This window comes from Peromyscus eremicus, chromosome 23 (genome assembly GCF_949786415.1).
Source record: "Peromyscus eremicus chromosome 23, PerEre_H2_v1, whole genome shotgun sequence".
In the NCBI taxonomy this organism is placed as follows: domain Eukaryota; kingdom Metazoa; phylum Chordata; class Mammalia; order Rodentia; family Cricetidae; genus Peromyscus; species Peromyscus eremicus.
The window spans coordinates 33,960,111-33,974,365 of record NC_081438.1 but is presented as its reverse complement, the minus strand read 5'-3'; the positions used below and the strand labels follow the sequence as shown (position 1 = coordinate 33,974,365).

Sequence of the window (14,255 nt, the reverse complement as noted above, 5' to 3'; positions counted from 1 at the left end):
GTGCCCTCACCTACGAACCCACCTTCCTTCCTCTTTGAGACCGGACCTCACTGTGTAGTTTCGGCTGCCCTCTAGCCCCTCTGCTCTACCTCCCGAGTGCTGGGATGAAAGGACTCTGCCACACACCCAGCTCCAAACCTTTTTTCTTTTAACCAGAATTAAAACAGGCAGTATTTTTTTTTTTTTCAAGACAGGGTTTCTCTGTGTTAACAGGTTATCTCTGTGTCCTAAAACTAGCCGGCCTCTGCCTCCCGAGTGCTGGGATTAAAGGCGTGCGCCACCACTGCCCAGCGACATGTACTTTTAAAACACAGCAGTAAAGGCTTATTATAAGAACATGAGGGGGCTGGAGAGATGGCTCACAGGTTAAGAGCACTGACTGCTCTTCCAGAGGTCCTGAGTTCAATTCCCAGCAACCACATGGTGGCTCACAACCATCTGTAATGAGATCTGGTGTCTTCTTCTGGCCTGCAGTCATATATGCTATATACATAATAAATAAATAAGTCTTAAAAGAGCATGAGCTCTGCCTGACCCATTTTAGAGGCTGGACTTCCAGTCTCTCTCTCTCTCTCTCTCTCTCTCTCTCTTTTTTTTTTTTTAGCTTTATGAGTGTTTTGTTCAAATGTGTATGTCTGTGTACTGCTAGTATACAGTGTCCACATAGGTCAGAAGAGGGCTTTGGATCTCCTGGGACTGAAGATGCAGGTGGTTGTGAGCTACCATGTAGGTGCTGGGAACCAAACCTGGGTCCTCTGCAAGAGCAGTAAGTGCTTTTAACTGCTAAGCCAGCTCTCCAACCCCACCCCCCCACCCCCCCCACCCCCGTCCCCTGTCCCCGGTCCCCACCTTTTTCTTCTTAAGAACAGGGTTTCTCTGTGTAGACCAGGCTGGCCTAGAACACAGATCTGCCTGCCTCTTTCTCCTGAGTGCTGGGATTAAAAGTGTGTGACACCATGTCTGGCTGTTTCCCCAGTCGAAATTTTGGACGTTCACCTTTACCACAATGTTCGGCCACAGGTTTTGATCCAACCAGGAAGGATGTGAGGGATGATGCCTCCCCAGTGGCACCCCAACACCATCTTCATTTCTCTCCAAATATTGAGTGTCCAGTAGACATGATTTTATAAGTACATAAACTTCAAGTTGTACCCAGTGATAACAGAACTTGACCTCTCCTGCACTTCTGGTTTCCTGAGGATAATGCTTAAATTGTTCTGTGTATTTGTGAAGAGTTCACCTAAACTTCCTGGCTTACTGAAACCTGAAATTTAAAGTGTGTGTTTGTATGCACACATCTGTAGGGACCGGCCCCAGGTATCTTCTCAGTGATATTTTTGGGGGGTGGGGGAGAAGACAGGCTCTCTCACTGAACCTGGGGTAGACTGGTTGGTCAATATGCCTAGGGACTTCCTGTCAACCGTTCCAGCACAGTGTGAACTTATGTCCCCATATCTGGCCTGACAAGTCATCGCTAGCCCTCTTGTTGAATCTTAAGACACTATTCAGATCAGTCTGCATTTTGTTGTCTCAGGATCATCTGGCCATCAAATCTTTATAGCCTACACAATTCCACGGTCTACTTACCCTAATTTTGTCTGAGGGCTTTCATCCAGTAGAAGCCATTCTACTGGGATACTTCACTGGATCTAAAATTCCTGGGACTTCCCTTCAGTTGTTTTTTTTTTTTTTTTTTTTTTTTTTTTTTTTTGCTATATTGGGGTGTACTTTTACTTTTTCAGACAGTCTCACTATGGTATGGTCCTGGCTGGCCTAGAACTATATAGACCAGGCTATCCTTGAACTTGCAGAGAATGGCCTGCCTCTGCCCCAGAGTGCTGGGATTAAAGGCATGCTCTACCATACCTGGCAGTTGTATTTACTAATATATCTTGTGAGTCTTCCCTTTAGTCTTTCTAGCTCCCTTTTGGGGTTTTGTTTGGAGACAGCATCTCAAATTAGCACAGCCTGGATCTTTTTAAGTAGCTGAGTATGACCTCCAGTTCCTGGTCCCCTGCCCCCATCTGAGTGCTGACAGCTTCAAGTCACCACTAACCACACTTGGCTTTTTTGTTTTCCGTTTTTGTTTGTTTGTTTGTTTGTTTCCATTGGTGTTATCCCCTGGAATGGGAGTTACAGACAGTTTTGAGCTGCCATGTGGGTGCTGGGAATTGAACCCGGGTCCTCTGGAAGAACAGTTAGTGCTCCCAACCTCTGAGCCATCTCTCCAGCCCCTCTTTTTTAAGTGTCCTATGCTTGGTGGACTCTTTGTATTTGGAATTTGTGCAGTCCTCAGTAACCAGAGTGACAAGACAACTTGGTTTTCAATAAAAAGGCAAAACCCCTCATTGCCACCTGGGTACAGTGGTGCAGGCTTGTAATCCTAGCACCAAGAGGCTGATGCAGGGAGTTAGCACATTGGAGGCCGGCATGGGCTGCTTAGCAAGTTTGTCTCCCAGTAATACAGAAGACCTTCCCGTGCAGTGGTGTATCAATTACTTTATTTTAAAAAATTCCCTCTGAGCCCAACATGTGCCTCCAGAGCTAGAATAATGTGAGAATTAAGCATACATGAAAGTTAAGCAATCAGTTCATGTATAAATGAGCCGCAGTGGTGGGCTCAGAGGAAGTTCCAGCTGTCCTTAGTGCCGCAGGAAGGATGCCGGTAAAGAATATAAAGTGCACACCTGTTGTCTTCAGTTCAGACTCATGTAAACAGCGGGATGGGATCCTAGCAGGGGCAGGAGTGCTAGAGATCCACAGAGGGTCTTCAGATGTGGAGTTCTCAAGGGGCCAAAGGAGGCTTGCTCCACAAGCTGCCCTAGAAGTCCCAACACCTCTGCATGTTCTAGACTCCTGTTCCTGTTAACACTGTGGTTAAAAATGGTTCTATAGGCCAGCGATGGTGGTGCGTGCCTTTAATCCCAGGCAGGCAGATCTCTGAGTTTGAGGCCAGCCTAGTCTACAGATCGAATTCCAGGACAGGCAGAGCTACACAGAAATCCTGTCTCAGGGGGAGAAAAAAAAAAAATTGGTCATGTTGTTGCCCATTCTACTGGGACTCATCAGATCACTACTGATGGATGCCACCATACCAGCCTCACAGAAGCCACTCACATTCAGTCAGTCTAAGGAAGAAAAAAAAAAAGCATAAGCCCATTGTGCTGGGCAGTGTCCAGTAGAGGGGATTAAACCACAGCTGTGTGAGAGCCGCCTTGCCCTGGGCAGGAGACACAGGCTGTTCTGTCAGCGACCACTCTGTCCAGGGCTTGATTCAGGATGTTAGGCAAGTGGTCAGTCAGCATCTTTGGGCCTATCAGGATCTTGCCAAATTCTGCTTCATGTGCCCACCTTGCCCTGTAGTGGGCAGCGGAACAGCAGCCAAACCTTGAACGAAAGAGAATATGAGCTAGTGAAGCTGCACTTGGGTCAGGCTTCCGGTCGCCCTCAGTGGACGGGCATGTCAGACCCACGTGCCTCCGCACTCACCTCCCTGAACCACTCTCTTCTTCCAGGTGGATGATCCTGCCTGGCGGGTACAGATGTGGGTACTTGGTGGGAGAGTCCAGAGGGGAGTCGCTGGAGCTGTAGCCTGGGGAACCTCGTGTCAGGAGACTCTGCTCCCCAAGAAGAGGCTGGGTCAGGGCTCTCTGGTTGCCTTCGTCCAGTTCAGTTGGAGAGTTATCAGGGCTTCCTCCAAACAGTCCGTACCAGCAGCCATGCAGCAAGATCTTGTACTGAAAGGTGAGACCCAAGGACAAGATTGGTCCTGTGCTGGGTGGCAGCCCTCAGGGTTTAGCCTGTATTTACACAGCCATGGGTCGTGAGCGGGGCTTGTGGTGGCATGAAGCCATCATACGTGCAGCAATCGTTAAAAACCAAATCATACATGTGTTTTGAAGAATAGTTATTTTTTGTGTGTGTGCTGGAGACTGATCCCAGAGCTAAGCCCTACACGTGCTAAGCCCACGCTCTATCACTGAGCTAGCCACACCCCAGGAGACAGGGGCTACTTCTTAAAAAACTATTAAGAAGAAAGCCTTGGGTTCCATCCCCAGTACTGCATCAAACCAGGTGTGGTGGTGCACACCTGTAATCCAGCACTTGGGAGGCAGAGGCAGAGGCAGGAGGATTAGAAGTTCATGATCAACAGTTCAAGGATACCTGAGACTCTTATCTGAAAAGAAAAAACAAATCCAAAACCAAAAACAAACATCGGTGTAATGATGTTATTCACCTTTAATCCCAGCACTCGGGAGGCAGAGCCAGGCGGATCTCTGTGAGTTCGTGAGTTCGAGGCCAGCCTGGGCTACCAAGTGAGTTCCAGGAAAGGTGCAAAGCTACACAGAGAAACCCTGTCTCGAAAAACCAAAAAAACAAACAAACAAAAAAAAACAGAAAAAGCAACTTGGGAGGTAGAAGCAGGTGGATCTTTGAATATTGTGTTTTTTTTTTTTTTTTTTTTTTTTTTTTTTTGGTTTTTCGAGACAGGGTTTCTTTGTGTAGCTTTGTTCCTCTCCTGGAACTCACTTGGTAGCCCAGGCTGGCCTCGAACTCACAGAGATCCGCCTGGCTCTGCCTCCCGAGTGCTGGGATTAAAGGCGTGCGCCACCACCGCCCGGCTGAATATTGTTTTTAATCATAGTTATTTTGTGTGTGTGTGTGTGTGTGTGTGTGTGTGTGTATGTGTGTTGGGAGTTCACAGGACAGACTGGGAGTGGGATGTCTCCTCCACCCACTGGGTTCCAGTGACTAGACTCAGACTAGGCTTGGCCACATGGCATACCTGCTAAGCTGGCCCTCTTCCTTTTTTTAAACTACCCAAATAGCAGACAACAGAACTAGAGCCTCCAGCATGCCGGGCAACTGCCGTACCACTGGGCTCTAGCCCTGCCCCCTCCTTGGCTCCCTTTTCCTCTTGGCCTCACATTTTTGGCAGTCCTATCTCAGTCTCCCAGCTGCTGGATTACAGGTCAACACCACTACACCACCTCATGGCGGTCAGCTCCTACTGGTTAATACACTCTCCCTCTTCCTGTGTGTGTGGGTTTGAACCTAGAGCCTCTTGAATGCTAGGGAAGTGCTCTACCACTGAGCTACACTCTCAAGCCTCTGCCATTAAAGTTTTCCTATTACATTTATTTATTTAATTGTCTGTATGTGGAGATGAGGACTGGGGGGAGGTTCCCCCTCAACACACACACCATGAGGACTGAATGCAGGTCAGAAAGTTTGGCAGCAAGCGCCTTTCCCCGCAGAGCCATCTTGCCAGCCCCCTAGGACTTCTTAGAGTCTGCTGTGTCAGCCTTACTGGAAGCCTGGGAGCCAGCAATGTAACTGAAAGACGGGCTAAAATAACAGGAGCAGCTCGGGCAACAGTGTTTCCGAACTGTGTGACTCCTCTGCCTCTCACGGAGAACCCCAGACAAAAGTCAGGGCAGAGGAGAAGACGCCAGCCGGCCGGCCGGCAGAAATGGCTTGGCCGTGAGCGCTCGGCCTGCCTCTGCACAGACCCTCCGGCACCTGACCTGGCGGAGCGGTTGGTTACCTTCGGCTTGTTGCAGTTAGCAATCACTCGCAGGATCCTTCTCTTCAGATCTTCCATGTTGGTCACGCTTAACCTAGTTAGTAAAAGGCAGACACCTCAGTACCCGGGACTGCCAACGACCCCAACCCTATGGGCCAACCGAGGGACACTGACCTGGGAATCACATCCATTCCTAAGATAAGTGACACAATGAAGTCCTTGGAGTATTCATAAAGGGATTTGCTGAAATTTCAAACGAGAGACAAGCTAAGTTAGTCTGGGTTCCGTTGCTGCAGGAGGCTTCGGGGGTAGGTGGGGATGGGGGTATAAAACAGTTGCCAGGGCAGGTGTTGGTGTCGCCATTCTGAATCCTCTAAAGGAGAGAAGTGACATGGGGACTCCATAGTCAAAGCCACAGGAGACGTTCGAGAGACCACAGCTAAACCATTAATGATCCCTGTGACCCAGCAGGCCCAGAAGGCACAATCTACCAAGGTGCCCTGGCAATCTATGAGCAGACAGAGGCAAAAGGCTGGGCACTGCAGCGTACACCTGCAGGGACAGAAGCTGGCCCGGTGTGTGGGGGGGGGGGGGGACGGACACAGAAGCTGGCCCGGTGCGGGGGCACACACACACACACACACAGAAGCTGGCCCGGTGCGGGGGCACAGCCTGTAATTTCTGCCACTCGGGGATAAGGCGAGAAGACTGGATTCAAGGCCAGCCTGCATTCCCATCAAGCACTTAAGCGGGAGAGGGAGAAGGATTGAGAATTGGGGCTAGCCTGGGCTACACAGTTAAGATTCTGTCTAGAAATCACTAAACAGTAAATATGTAAATAAAATGTGAAGGTGAAAAATCACCCAATAAATGCCTACTTCTGGTGTGAAAGGACTTTTTTTTTTTTTTGAGAGAATGAGAACAGAAAATAGCAGGAGTACTGGTTTTACGGAATTGTCTTAGGAACTATGTTGATATCCTGTATGCTAACTTAGAAAACGAAGTTAAATAACAACAAAAACGGTCCCTAAAATTAAGCTCATAGCGTATTTTCCAAACTGAGCAGGGTTCTGTTCTGTCCCAGCCCTTAGGAGGCTGAGGCGGGAAGAGCATCAAGAGTCTAAGGCTAGCCTGGGCTACATAATGAGATCTAGGTCAGGCTCAGCTACATTGTGAGACTGTCTCAAAACCAAAAAGCAAACCCACAGTATTTCTGCGTCTCTCCTATTTCTCTGGCATGAATTCTCCCTCACCCCAAGCAGATACTTGGCAAGTTCTTTGTTATTTTCAGCTAATCAGTGCAGAAGGAAAGGAAACCCTTTCCACCCCCTAACCTCTGAAAGTCCATCCAAGTCAATGACTGTCACTGCTAACACTAAGGAGTGAGATGGTGACAAAGTCTGGCTGTGAGCGTGGCCAACAGGAGGTATATATTGCTAAAACCATCCACTCTGAATCAGATCTAATCTTCAGTGGTTGTTACAACTTTCTTTTAATTTTTTTAAGATTTATGTATCTATGTATGTACACATGTGTAAGTGCCCACGGAGGCCAGAAGAGGGCATCAGATCCCCTAGAGCTGGAGTTAGGGGTGGTTGAGCGCTGTCTGATTGGGTCTGAACTCTGGTCCTCATGATGGAGCTGCAAGAGCCATCTCTCCAGCCCCTTTCCATTTTCAGTGAAATTAAACTATGTTGGTGGACACAGTATGGGGAGCGGATGAAGTCCAGACTGAATGAGTATTGTGGACATGAGCACAACCACGTTAAGGACTCCGATGCCTCAGACCCACGGGATGGGAATGTTGACAGTGTGTGCAACCAAGTATGGAACACAGCTTCCTCTTCTGGATGACGAGCCTGAGACTGCTCCCTACAGAGACCCCCTGCTGAGATGCATTGACCTCCCCTTGAGCTGTATATAATAAACTCGCCTTCTCATTCAGCTGTATATAGTCAGTGTGTCAGGGCTGCTGGTGCATCTCCATCAGAGCACACAGCCCCCAATCCCAGTTTTTCTGTACATGTGTCTGTGCTTTCTCATTCCCCATTGCCCCCAGTCAGGGCAGAGCTCTGCAGGTCATGGCGAGAAACACATTCAGTGACACAAGAAAAGAACAGCACAAACCCAGGATGTGACAAGCTCTTCTCAACAAATTACCTGAACGCGGGATGTAGTAGCATGTATGTATAATCCCAGTGTTCCTACTGTGAGATGGGAGGCCGAGACCAGAGACCAGTGCAGCATAATCAGGAGACCTTGCCTCAAAATGGTAGAGAGAACTGACTTCTGAAAGTTGTCTGACTTCCAAGTGACGCCATGATGTGTGCACGTGCACTTGCACTCATACACTAGTAATACTTTTGTTTTGAAAGGAGCTGGGAGAAAAACCATGGAGACAGTTATAAGGCAAATCTGCCATATCCAATGTTAGATCCAGTGAATGGCACCTGGATCCTCATGTAGACAAACTGGGGAACGTTAGGAATCAACTGGGAAAATGTGATCAGTTATTATCTATCCAGAAATTAAAGATTTAACGTGCTCTATCTTTAGATGTGTTATTTACAGATGAAATGATATGTCTCAGACTTGCTTTAAAGCTAGCTTTTGCGTATGCCTGCTTGTGTGTGTGTACAGACACTGCATGGGAAGTAAGGGAGGCATATAAAGAGCTATACACTGATAGAGGGTTGAAACTGGCTAAATTGAAGTTTACAGACCACAGCATACTTTTTTCCTCCCTCTTGGGAGGGGTACTCCCTATCATGCCCAGACTTTTCTTGAACTCGTGGGCTCAAGCAATGCTCTCTTGCCTCAGCCCGTACCCAGCTAGGACAACAGATATATATGTGACTATGTCCAGTTATCCTCTCTATTTTTGTTTGGGGTTTTTATTTTTATATTTTTGAAACAGTCTTGCTATGTAGTTCAAGCTGGACTGGTATTCACTGTGTGTGTACCCCAGGCTGGCCTCAAATTTGTAAGAATCTGTCTCAGACTCCTGAGTTCTGGGTTAAGGCTGTTTCATTAAAAAATAAACAAATAGAACTTTATTTAGGGTCTTTGGGTGTGGCTTACTGATAGAATACTTAAGGCCCCATGCTAATCCACCATACCACAAAAGGAAAGAGCTTTTGCCAGGTGTGATGGTGCACATACAGTTTTAATCCCAGAACTCAGGAGGCAGAGGCGGGCTGATGTCTATGAGTTCAAGTTTTAGCAAGGGCTACATAGTGAGAGCCTGTCTCAAAAACAGAAATCAAAACAAAAGATCTTTGATCTGTTTTCTGTATTTTTCAAATTTTCTCATGGATGTATATATATAGATAGATATGGATATATAAATATATGGACATATAAAATATAGATGGATATATATAAATATATATGGATATATATTTTTTTTTGTTTTTACCTTCAATTTTTTAATCCTTGATTTGTTTTAGTCTTTTTTTGTTGTGGCACAAATTTCTTTCATAATCAAGGCAAAAGTTGGCATAGCATAGTTCAGTCAACATGCTCAACTAGCAAGGAAAAACAGTTTTCCAACTCATAAAAATAAATGTCCTGGGGCTGGAGAGATGGCTCAGAGGTTAAGAGCACTGGCTGATCTTCCAGAGGTCCCGAGTTCAATTCCCAGCACCCACATGGTGGCTCACAACCATCTGTAATGAGATCTGGTGCCCTCATCTGGCCTGCAGGCATACATGCAGACGGAACACTGTATACATAATAAATAAACCTTTAAAAACAAGTAAATAAATAAATAAATAAATAAATAAATAAGTAAGTAAGTAAGTAAAATAGATAAATAAATAAATAAATGTCCTGTTTGTTCAACCCCAGAGAATGTGCACAGTCCAAGTGAAGCCCATACATATGATGGACTCTAGGTGACAGTGATGTGTCACTGGAGGCCCATCAGGGATAAGAAGTGCACGCTGGGGTTGGGGGAGGTGGCAGGCAGCAGGGCAGGCTCACATGGTGAGCTCAGACTATGTGGGAATTCTGTTACAAAAGGGCTCAGCACGTTGAAAACCCTCACTGCCAAGCCTGATGATCTGAGTTCAACCCCTGGTGCCCAGATAGTGGAAGAGGAGAACCAACACCTTCAAACTGTCCTCTACATGTGGCATGTGTACCATGGCACAGCCACACCCACACACATACACATGCACACTGTACAAAGAAGTGCAATTAAAACTAAAAAAAAAAAGAAAGAAAAAAAAGGGGAAAGTTTGAGGCCAGAGAAATGCTTAGTGCTTAAGAGTGTTTACTGCTCTTCCAGAGGACCCAGCAACCACTTTGGGTGGCTCATAACCACCTGTAACTCCAGCTGCAGAGGAACGGATGCCCTCTTCTGGCTTCCACAGACACCTGCACATACTTGGTAGACACTCACATTATAGACACTCATACTATACATATGTATAAATAAAATATAGTTTGAAGTTTCTTTTTCTTTAAATTGCACTGGGAATTGAACCCAGGGCTTCACACATGGTAGACAAGTGCTTGACCACTAAGCTACACTCCTAGTCTTAAAATAAAGTGTCTTTAAAAACCAACTTCAGGGCTGGAGAGGTGCCTCAACAGTTAAAAGCACATGCCGCTCTTCCAGAGGACCCAAGCTTGGTTCCCTGTACCCAGGTTGGGCAGCTCACAACTGCTATAACCTCAGCTCCAGGGTATCCCAGGGTCCTCTATCCTCTATAGGTACCTGCACACATGTGTACACACACATAATAACAAAAAGATGTTTTAAAAACCAACTAAACAAAAACAACAACAACAAAAAAAAACCACCCTCAGAATTCTATCATTTAGTCAGGATTATAATCCCAGCTATTATGGAAGCCGAGGCGCGGGGATCAGTTCAATGTCTCCCTCAGCTCCATAGCAAGTTCCAGGCCAGCCTGGGCTGTTTAGGAGATTAGAGCTATCGGCCAGACATCGATCGGTAAGGACTACAATTCTCTTGCCTCTGCCTCCTGAGTGCTTGTATCACAGGCGTGCACTGCCGTGCTCAATTTACATAGTCTTCCTCCAACTACATACTATTTCTTTTCCCTCTTGACAAGGGTTTCATGTAGCTCAGGGGGGGTCTAACCCACTGTGTAGCCAAAGAGAACCTTTACCTTATAATCCTCTCACCACAGCTTCTCCAGGGCTGGGATGACAGGCCTGGGTGAGCTACCAACCGGACCACATCTCAGCACTACTGTGTTTCAAAACAAACTTCTAAGAAGGAGAGAGGATTAAATGATGTAAATGAAGAGAGAGCAGCTGCTCCACTCGTCCTGCAGGAGAAGGAAGCCTTACCTCAGCAGGCCCCTGGGCGGGGAGAAGGCATAAGCACGGACTTGTGGGTAGGCCCCCCGAAGCATGATGGCTAACAGGGCCGCAGCTCCGGCTCCGAGGCTGTGCCCCACCAGAACAAGCCGGTACTCCTAGGGGACGGAGGGCAGAGGGAGTTGAGGCCCAGAAGAACAGACAGAACGTGACAGGAACAGGAAATAGAAAACAAGCCATCTCACCGGAGCGACATTGAAGGCTTGGCTCAGAATCCCGTCATTGACCAGTCTGCGGTAAATGTATCTGGCTGCTTGAGCAATTCCCTGGAGGTATAAAGATGGGGTGGGATCAGCACGGCTGGGAAGACAGAGTCTCTGGCCTTACTGTTCACTGATACATCCTTGGTCTGTGGTCCAGAGGCTGGCTGCCATGAAGTGGGTGCTGTTATTTGCTAAGTGAGTAGGTGTCACCAGGAACATCCAACTATGCAGCAGGCATATCTGTGCAGTGCTGTGTACCAGTCTATAGCTGCACGACACGTGACTGAATGAACCATCTACGGACCGAGGATTGAACCTGGGAGCCCTAATGTATGCTGGACAAGCAATCTACCACTGAATCGCACCAGACCCTTTAGAACTTATTTTTATGGGCTGGAGAAATGGATCAGAGGACCAGAGTTCAGTTCCTAGCACCCACATCAGGCAGCTCACAGGCACCAGCTTCAAAGGATCTGTTGCCCTCTTCTGGTCTCCATGGGCATGTGCACACAGACACACAAACATAAACAAGTCTTCTAAAAAATTATTCTTTTTTTGAGATGGCCTTTAAGTTACCAAGTCTGGCTCTCAATTTGATATGTAAGACAGCCAGGCCTTGCACTGTGTGTGTGTGTGTGTGTGTATGGTGTATGCACAGATACGTGAGTTTAGGCACTTGTGTGTGCACATGTGGTCAGAGGTCAACTCTGAGTACCTTTGCTCTCTACCTCATATTTTGAGACAGAGTCTTCCACTGAACCTGGAACATGCTGATTCTGCTACATGGGCTAGCTAGTGAGCCCCTGGGGCCTGCCTGTCACCACTCTCTACCAGACCTGGGGTTACATAACCAGCTCCTTCAAGGGTGCAGGAGATCCAAACTCAGGTCCTTATGCTTGGATGCCAAGCTCTTCACACTGAGCCATCCTCCCAGCCCCAAGCCTTGCACTTTTGGTCCTCCTGCCTCAGTCTCCCAAGTGCTGTGCCACCATGCCCAGATGATCCTTTTATAAAGATATTAAAACACACCATTTAGGGACAGTCACATTGGGACAGTGGAAAAAGGTGCCTGCTACTGAGCCTGACAACATGAATTTGATTCTTGAGACCCAAGTGGTGGAAGGAGAGAACTGACTGGCAGTTCTTCTCTGGCATGTACGTCATCTCTCTCTTTCTCTCACTCACTCACTCACTCTTTCTCTCTCTCTCTCTCTCTCTCTCTCTCTCTCTCTCTCTCTCTCTCTCTCATACACACACACACACAAATTAAAAAACACAGTTCTAAATTGTAAGAGGTGAGTCCCTTCTTCAAATTGAAAGATCATGAACCAAAGAAAGCGGAGTTGAAAAAGTTGAGAAAGTCGTCAATTAGTGTTTTAAGCTTTTCAAGCGACAGCTGATAGGTGAAGAGAACATTCTGAGAGTGGGGTACACTGACAGGTTATGTGGTAATCAAAGACCCCCAAACAGTGGTCCAGGGCCTCTGGTTTTGTGGTTTACTTTACTTTATTTTATTTTATTTTTTTAATTTTCTGGAACTGGAGTTACAGACAGTTGTGAGCTGCTATGTGGGTGCTGGGAATCGAACCCTGGTCCTCTGGAAGAATACTAGTGTCCATAACTGCTGAGCCGTCTCTCCAGCCCTGTGGCTTACTCTTGTGTTGGAAAGGCAGATGCTGCAATGTATGCTCCAGCACATGAGGTTGATGTTTGTGCAGGAGAACCGAAGAGAACAGTTTCCAGAGGGTTCTGTTAAAGTCTGGTTGCCCATCCAGCAGCAAACAAAACTTTGCTGGTAGTGTTAACAAAGACATGGAAGAATGCAACAAACTACTTTGGGGGCTCAGGGGCTAAGAGCTTTTGCAGAGAGAAACCAGTTTCAATTTCCATACCAGGTGAGTCATACCTGCCTGTAGCTCCAATTCCAAGGGATCTGATGCCCTCTTCTGGCTTCTGTGGTCACTGCAAACACATGGTATCCATACAGAAAAGCAGCCATGTGTGCACACAGAAATAAAAATACCTTTTAAAAAGACACTATTTTGAGAACTACAACAAGATTGAAATGAGTTATGACAGATAGGCAGAATGGGAAAAAGGAGGATTTTCTTATTTATTTATTTACGGGAGACCTGCTTATGTAGTCCAAGCCAGCCTCAAACTCACGACATGTAGCCAAGCCTTAAGCTTCCACGTCTCCTACTTCCACCTCCTGAGTGCTGGGATTACAGGTATGCACCAGCACATCTAGGTCATGTGATGCTGGGCACTGAACCTAGGGCTTCATGCATGCTAAGCAAACATTCTACTGACTGAGCCACACCCTAGCCCTGCCTTAATGATATCTGTTGCCATAAACAGTTGCTAACATGATTGTTCAAAATAACATACCACTAATGGGCACAGCTCTGAAGGCCACCCCTTCTGTGTGTGTGTGTGTGTGTGTGTGTGTGTGTGCGCGTTAGTGTTCATGTATGTGAGTGTGGACTCACACTTACCACAGCAGGTGTGAGGACACCCTAGGGTGTTGGTCCTTGCCTCTTACTGTGAAACAGGGTTTCTTGCTGTTTGCCTGTCTACACTGGGCTAGCTGGCCCTCCAGCTTCTGCACATTCTCCTGTCTCCATTTTCCCACGGCTGAGAGTACAGGTACCCACTTGCTGTTTAAACTGGGCTGGCCAGCCAGCACACCCCAGAATCAGCCTGCTTCTACCCACCCAGTGCTGATATTACAGATGCACCCTGCCATGCCCAGCTTTTGTACATGAGTGCCAGAGATCCAAATTTAGATCCTCACGCTTGCCTGGCAAGCACTTCCCCCGCTGAGCCATTTCCCTGGCCCCATTCAACTAAACTGATTTAAACGCCCAATCTAGGTTTAGGGAGACACTATCTCAAAAAATAAGGTGGAAAGCAATTGGAAAAGACAAACAAAATCTACCTCTCACCTTCATGTGCACATATACACATGTGATCGTGCACACACATAGGAACACACACAAAGATAAATACTAGAAGAAGCAAGCTCACAGGGGAGAGGGTAGAATAGAGGCTATCAGAGCTGGGACTAGGCCGTTAGTGTTTAATAAGCCCAGGGCCAACATCAGGGTTCATCAAAACTTAGGCTATAGACAGAAAAGATGGGCACACAACACTGTACAAACACATGA

General features: G+C 47.0%; 1 protein-coding gene across 2 annotated transcripts in view; it reads right to left on the bottom strand.

Annotated features, from left to right (window-relative positions):
- Positions 1 to 2,484: 2,484 nt before the first annotated feature.
- Positions 2,485 to 14,255, bottom strand: part of Daglb (diacylglycerol lipase beta) — a 38,619-nt gene continuing 26,848 nt past the window's right edge. For both annotated transcript variants that reach the window (XM_059249019.1, XM_059249020.1), the window contains 6 exons: positions 11,068 to 11,148; positions 10,853 to 10,980; positions 5,702 to 5,770; positions 5,549 to 5,621; positions 3,490 to 3,737; positions 2,485 to 3,387 (listed from right to left, as the gene is read on the bottom strand). In XM_059249019.1, the coding sequence (XP_059105002.1) occupies positions 3,189 to 3,387; positions 3,490 to 3,737; positions 5,549 to 5,621; positions 5,702 to 5,770; positions 10,853 to 10,980; positions 11,068 to 11,148 (798 nt within the window). In that variant the 3' untranslated portion in view covers positions 2,485 to 3,188. The remainder of the gene's footprint in view (positions 3,388 to 3,489; positions 3,738 to 5,548; positions 5,622 to 5,701; positions 5,771 to 10,852; positions 10,981 to 11,067; positions 11,149 to 14,255) is intronic.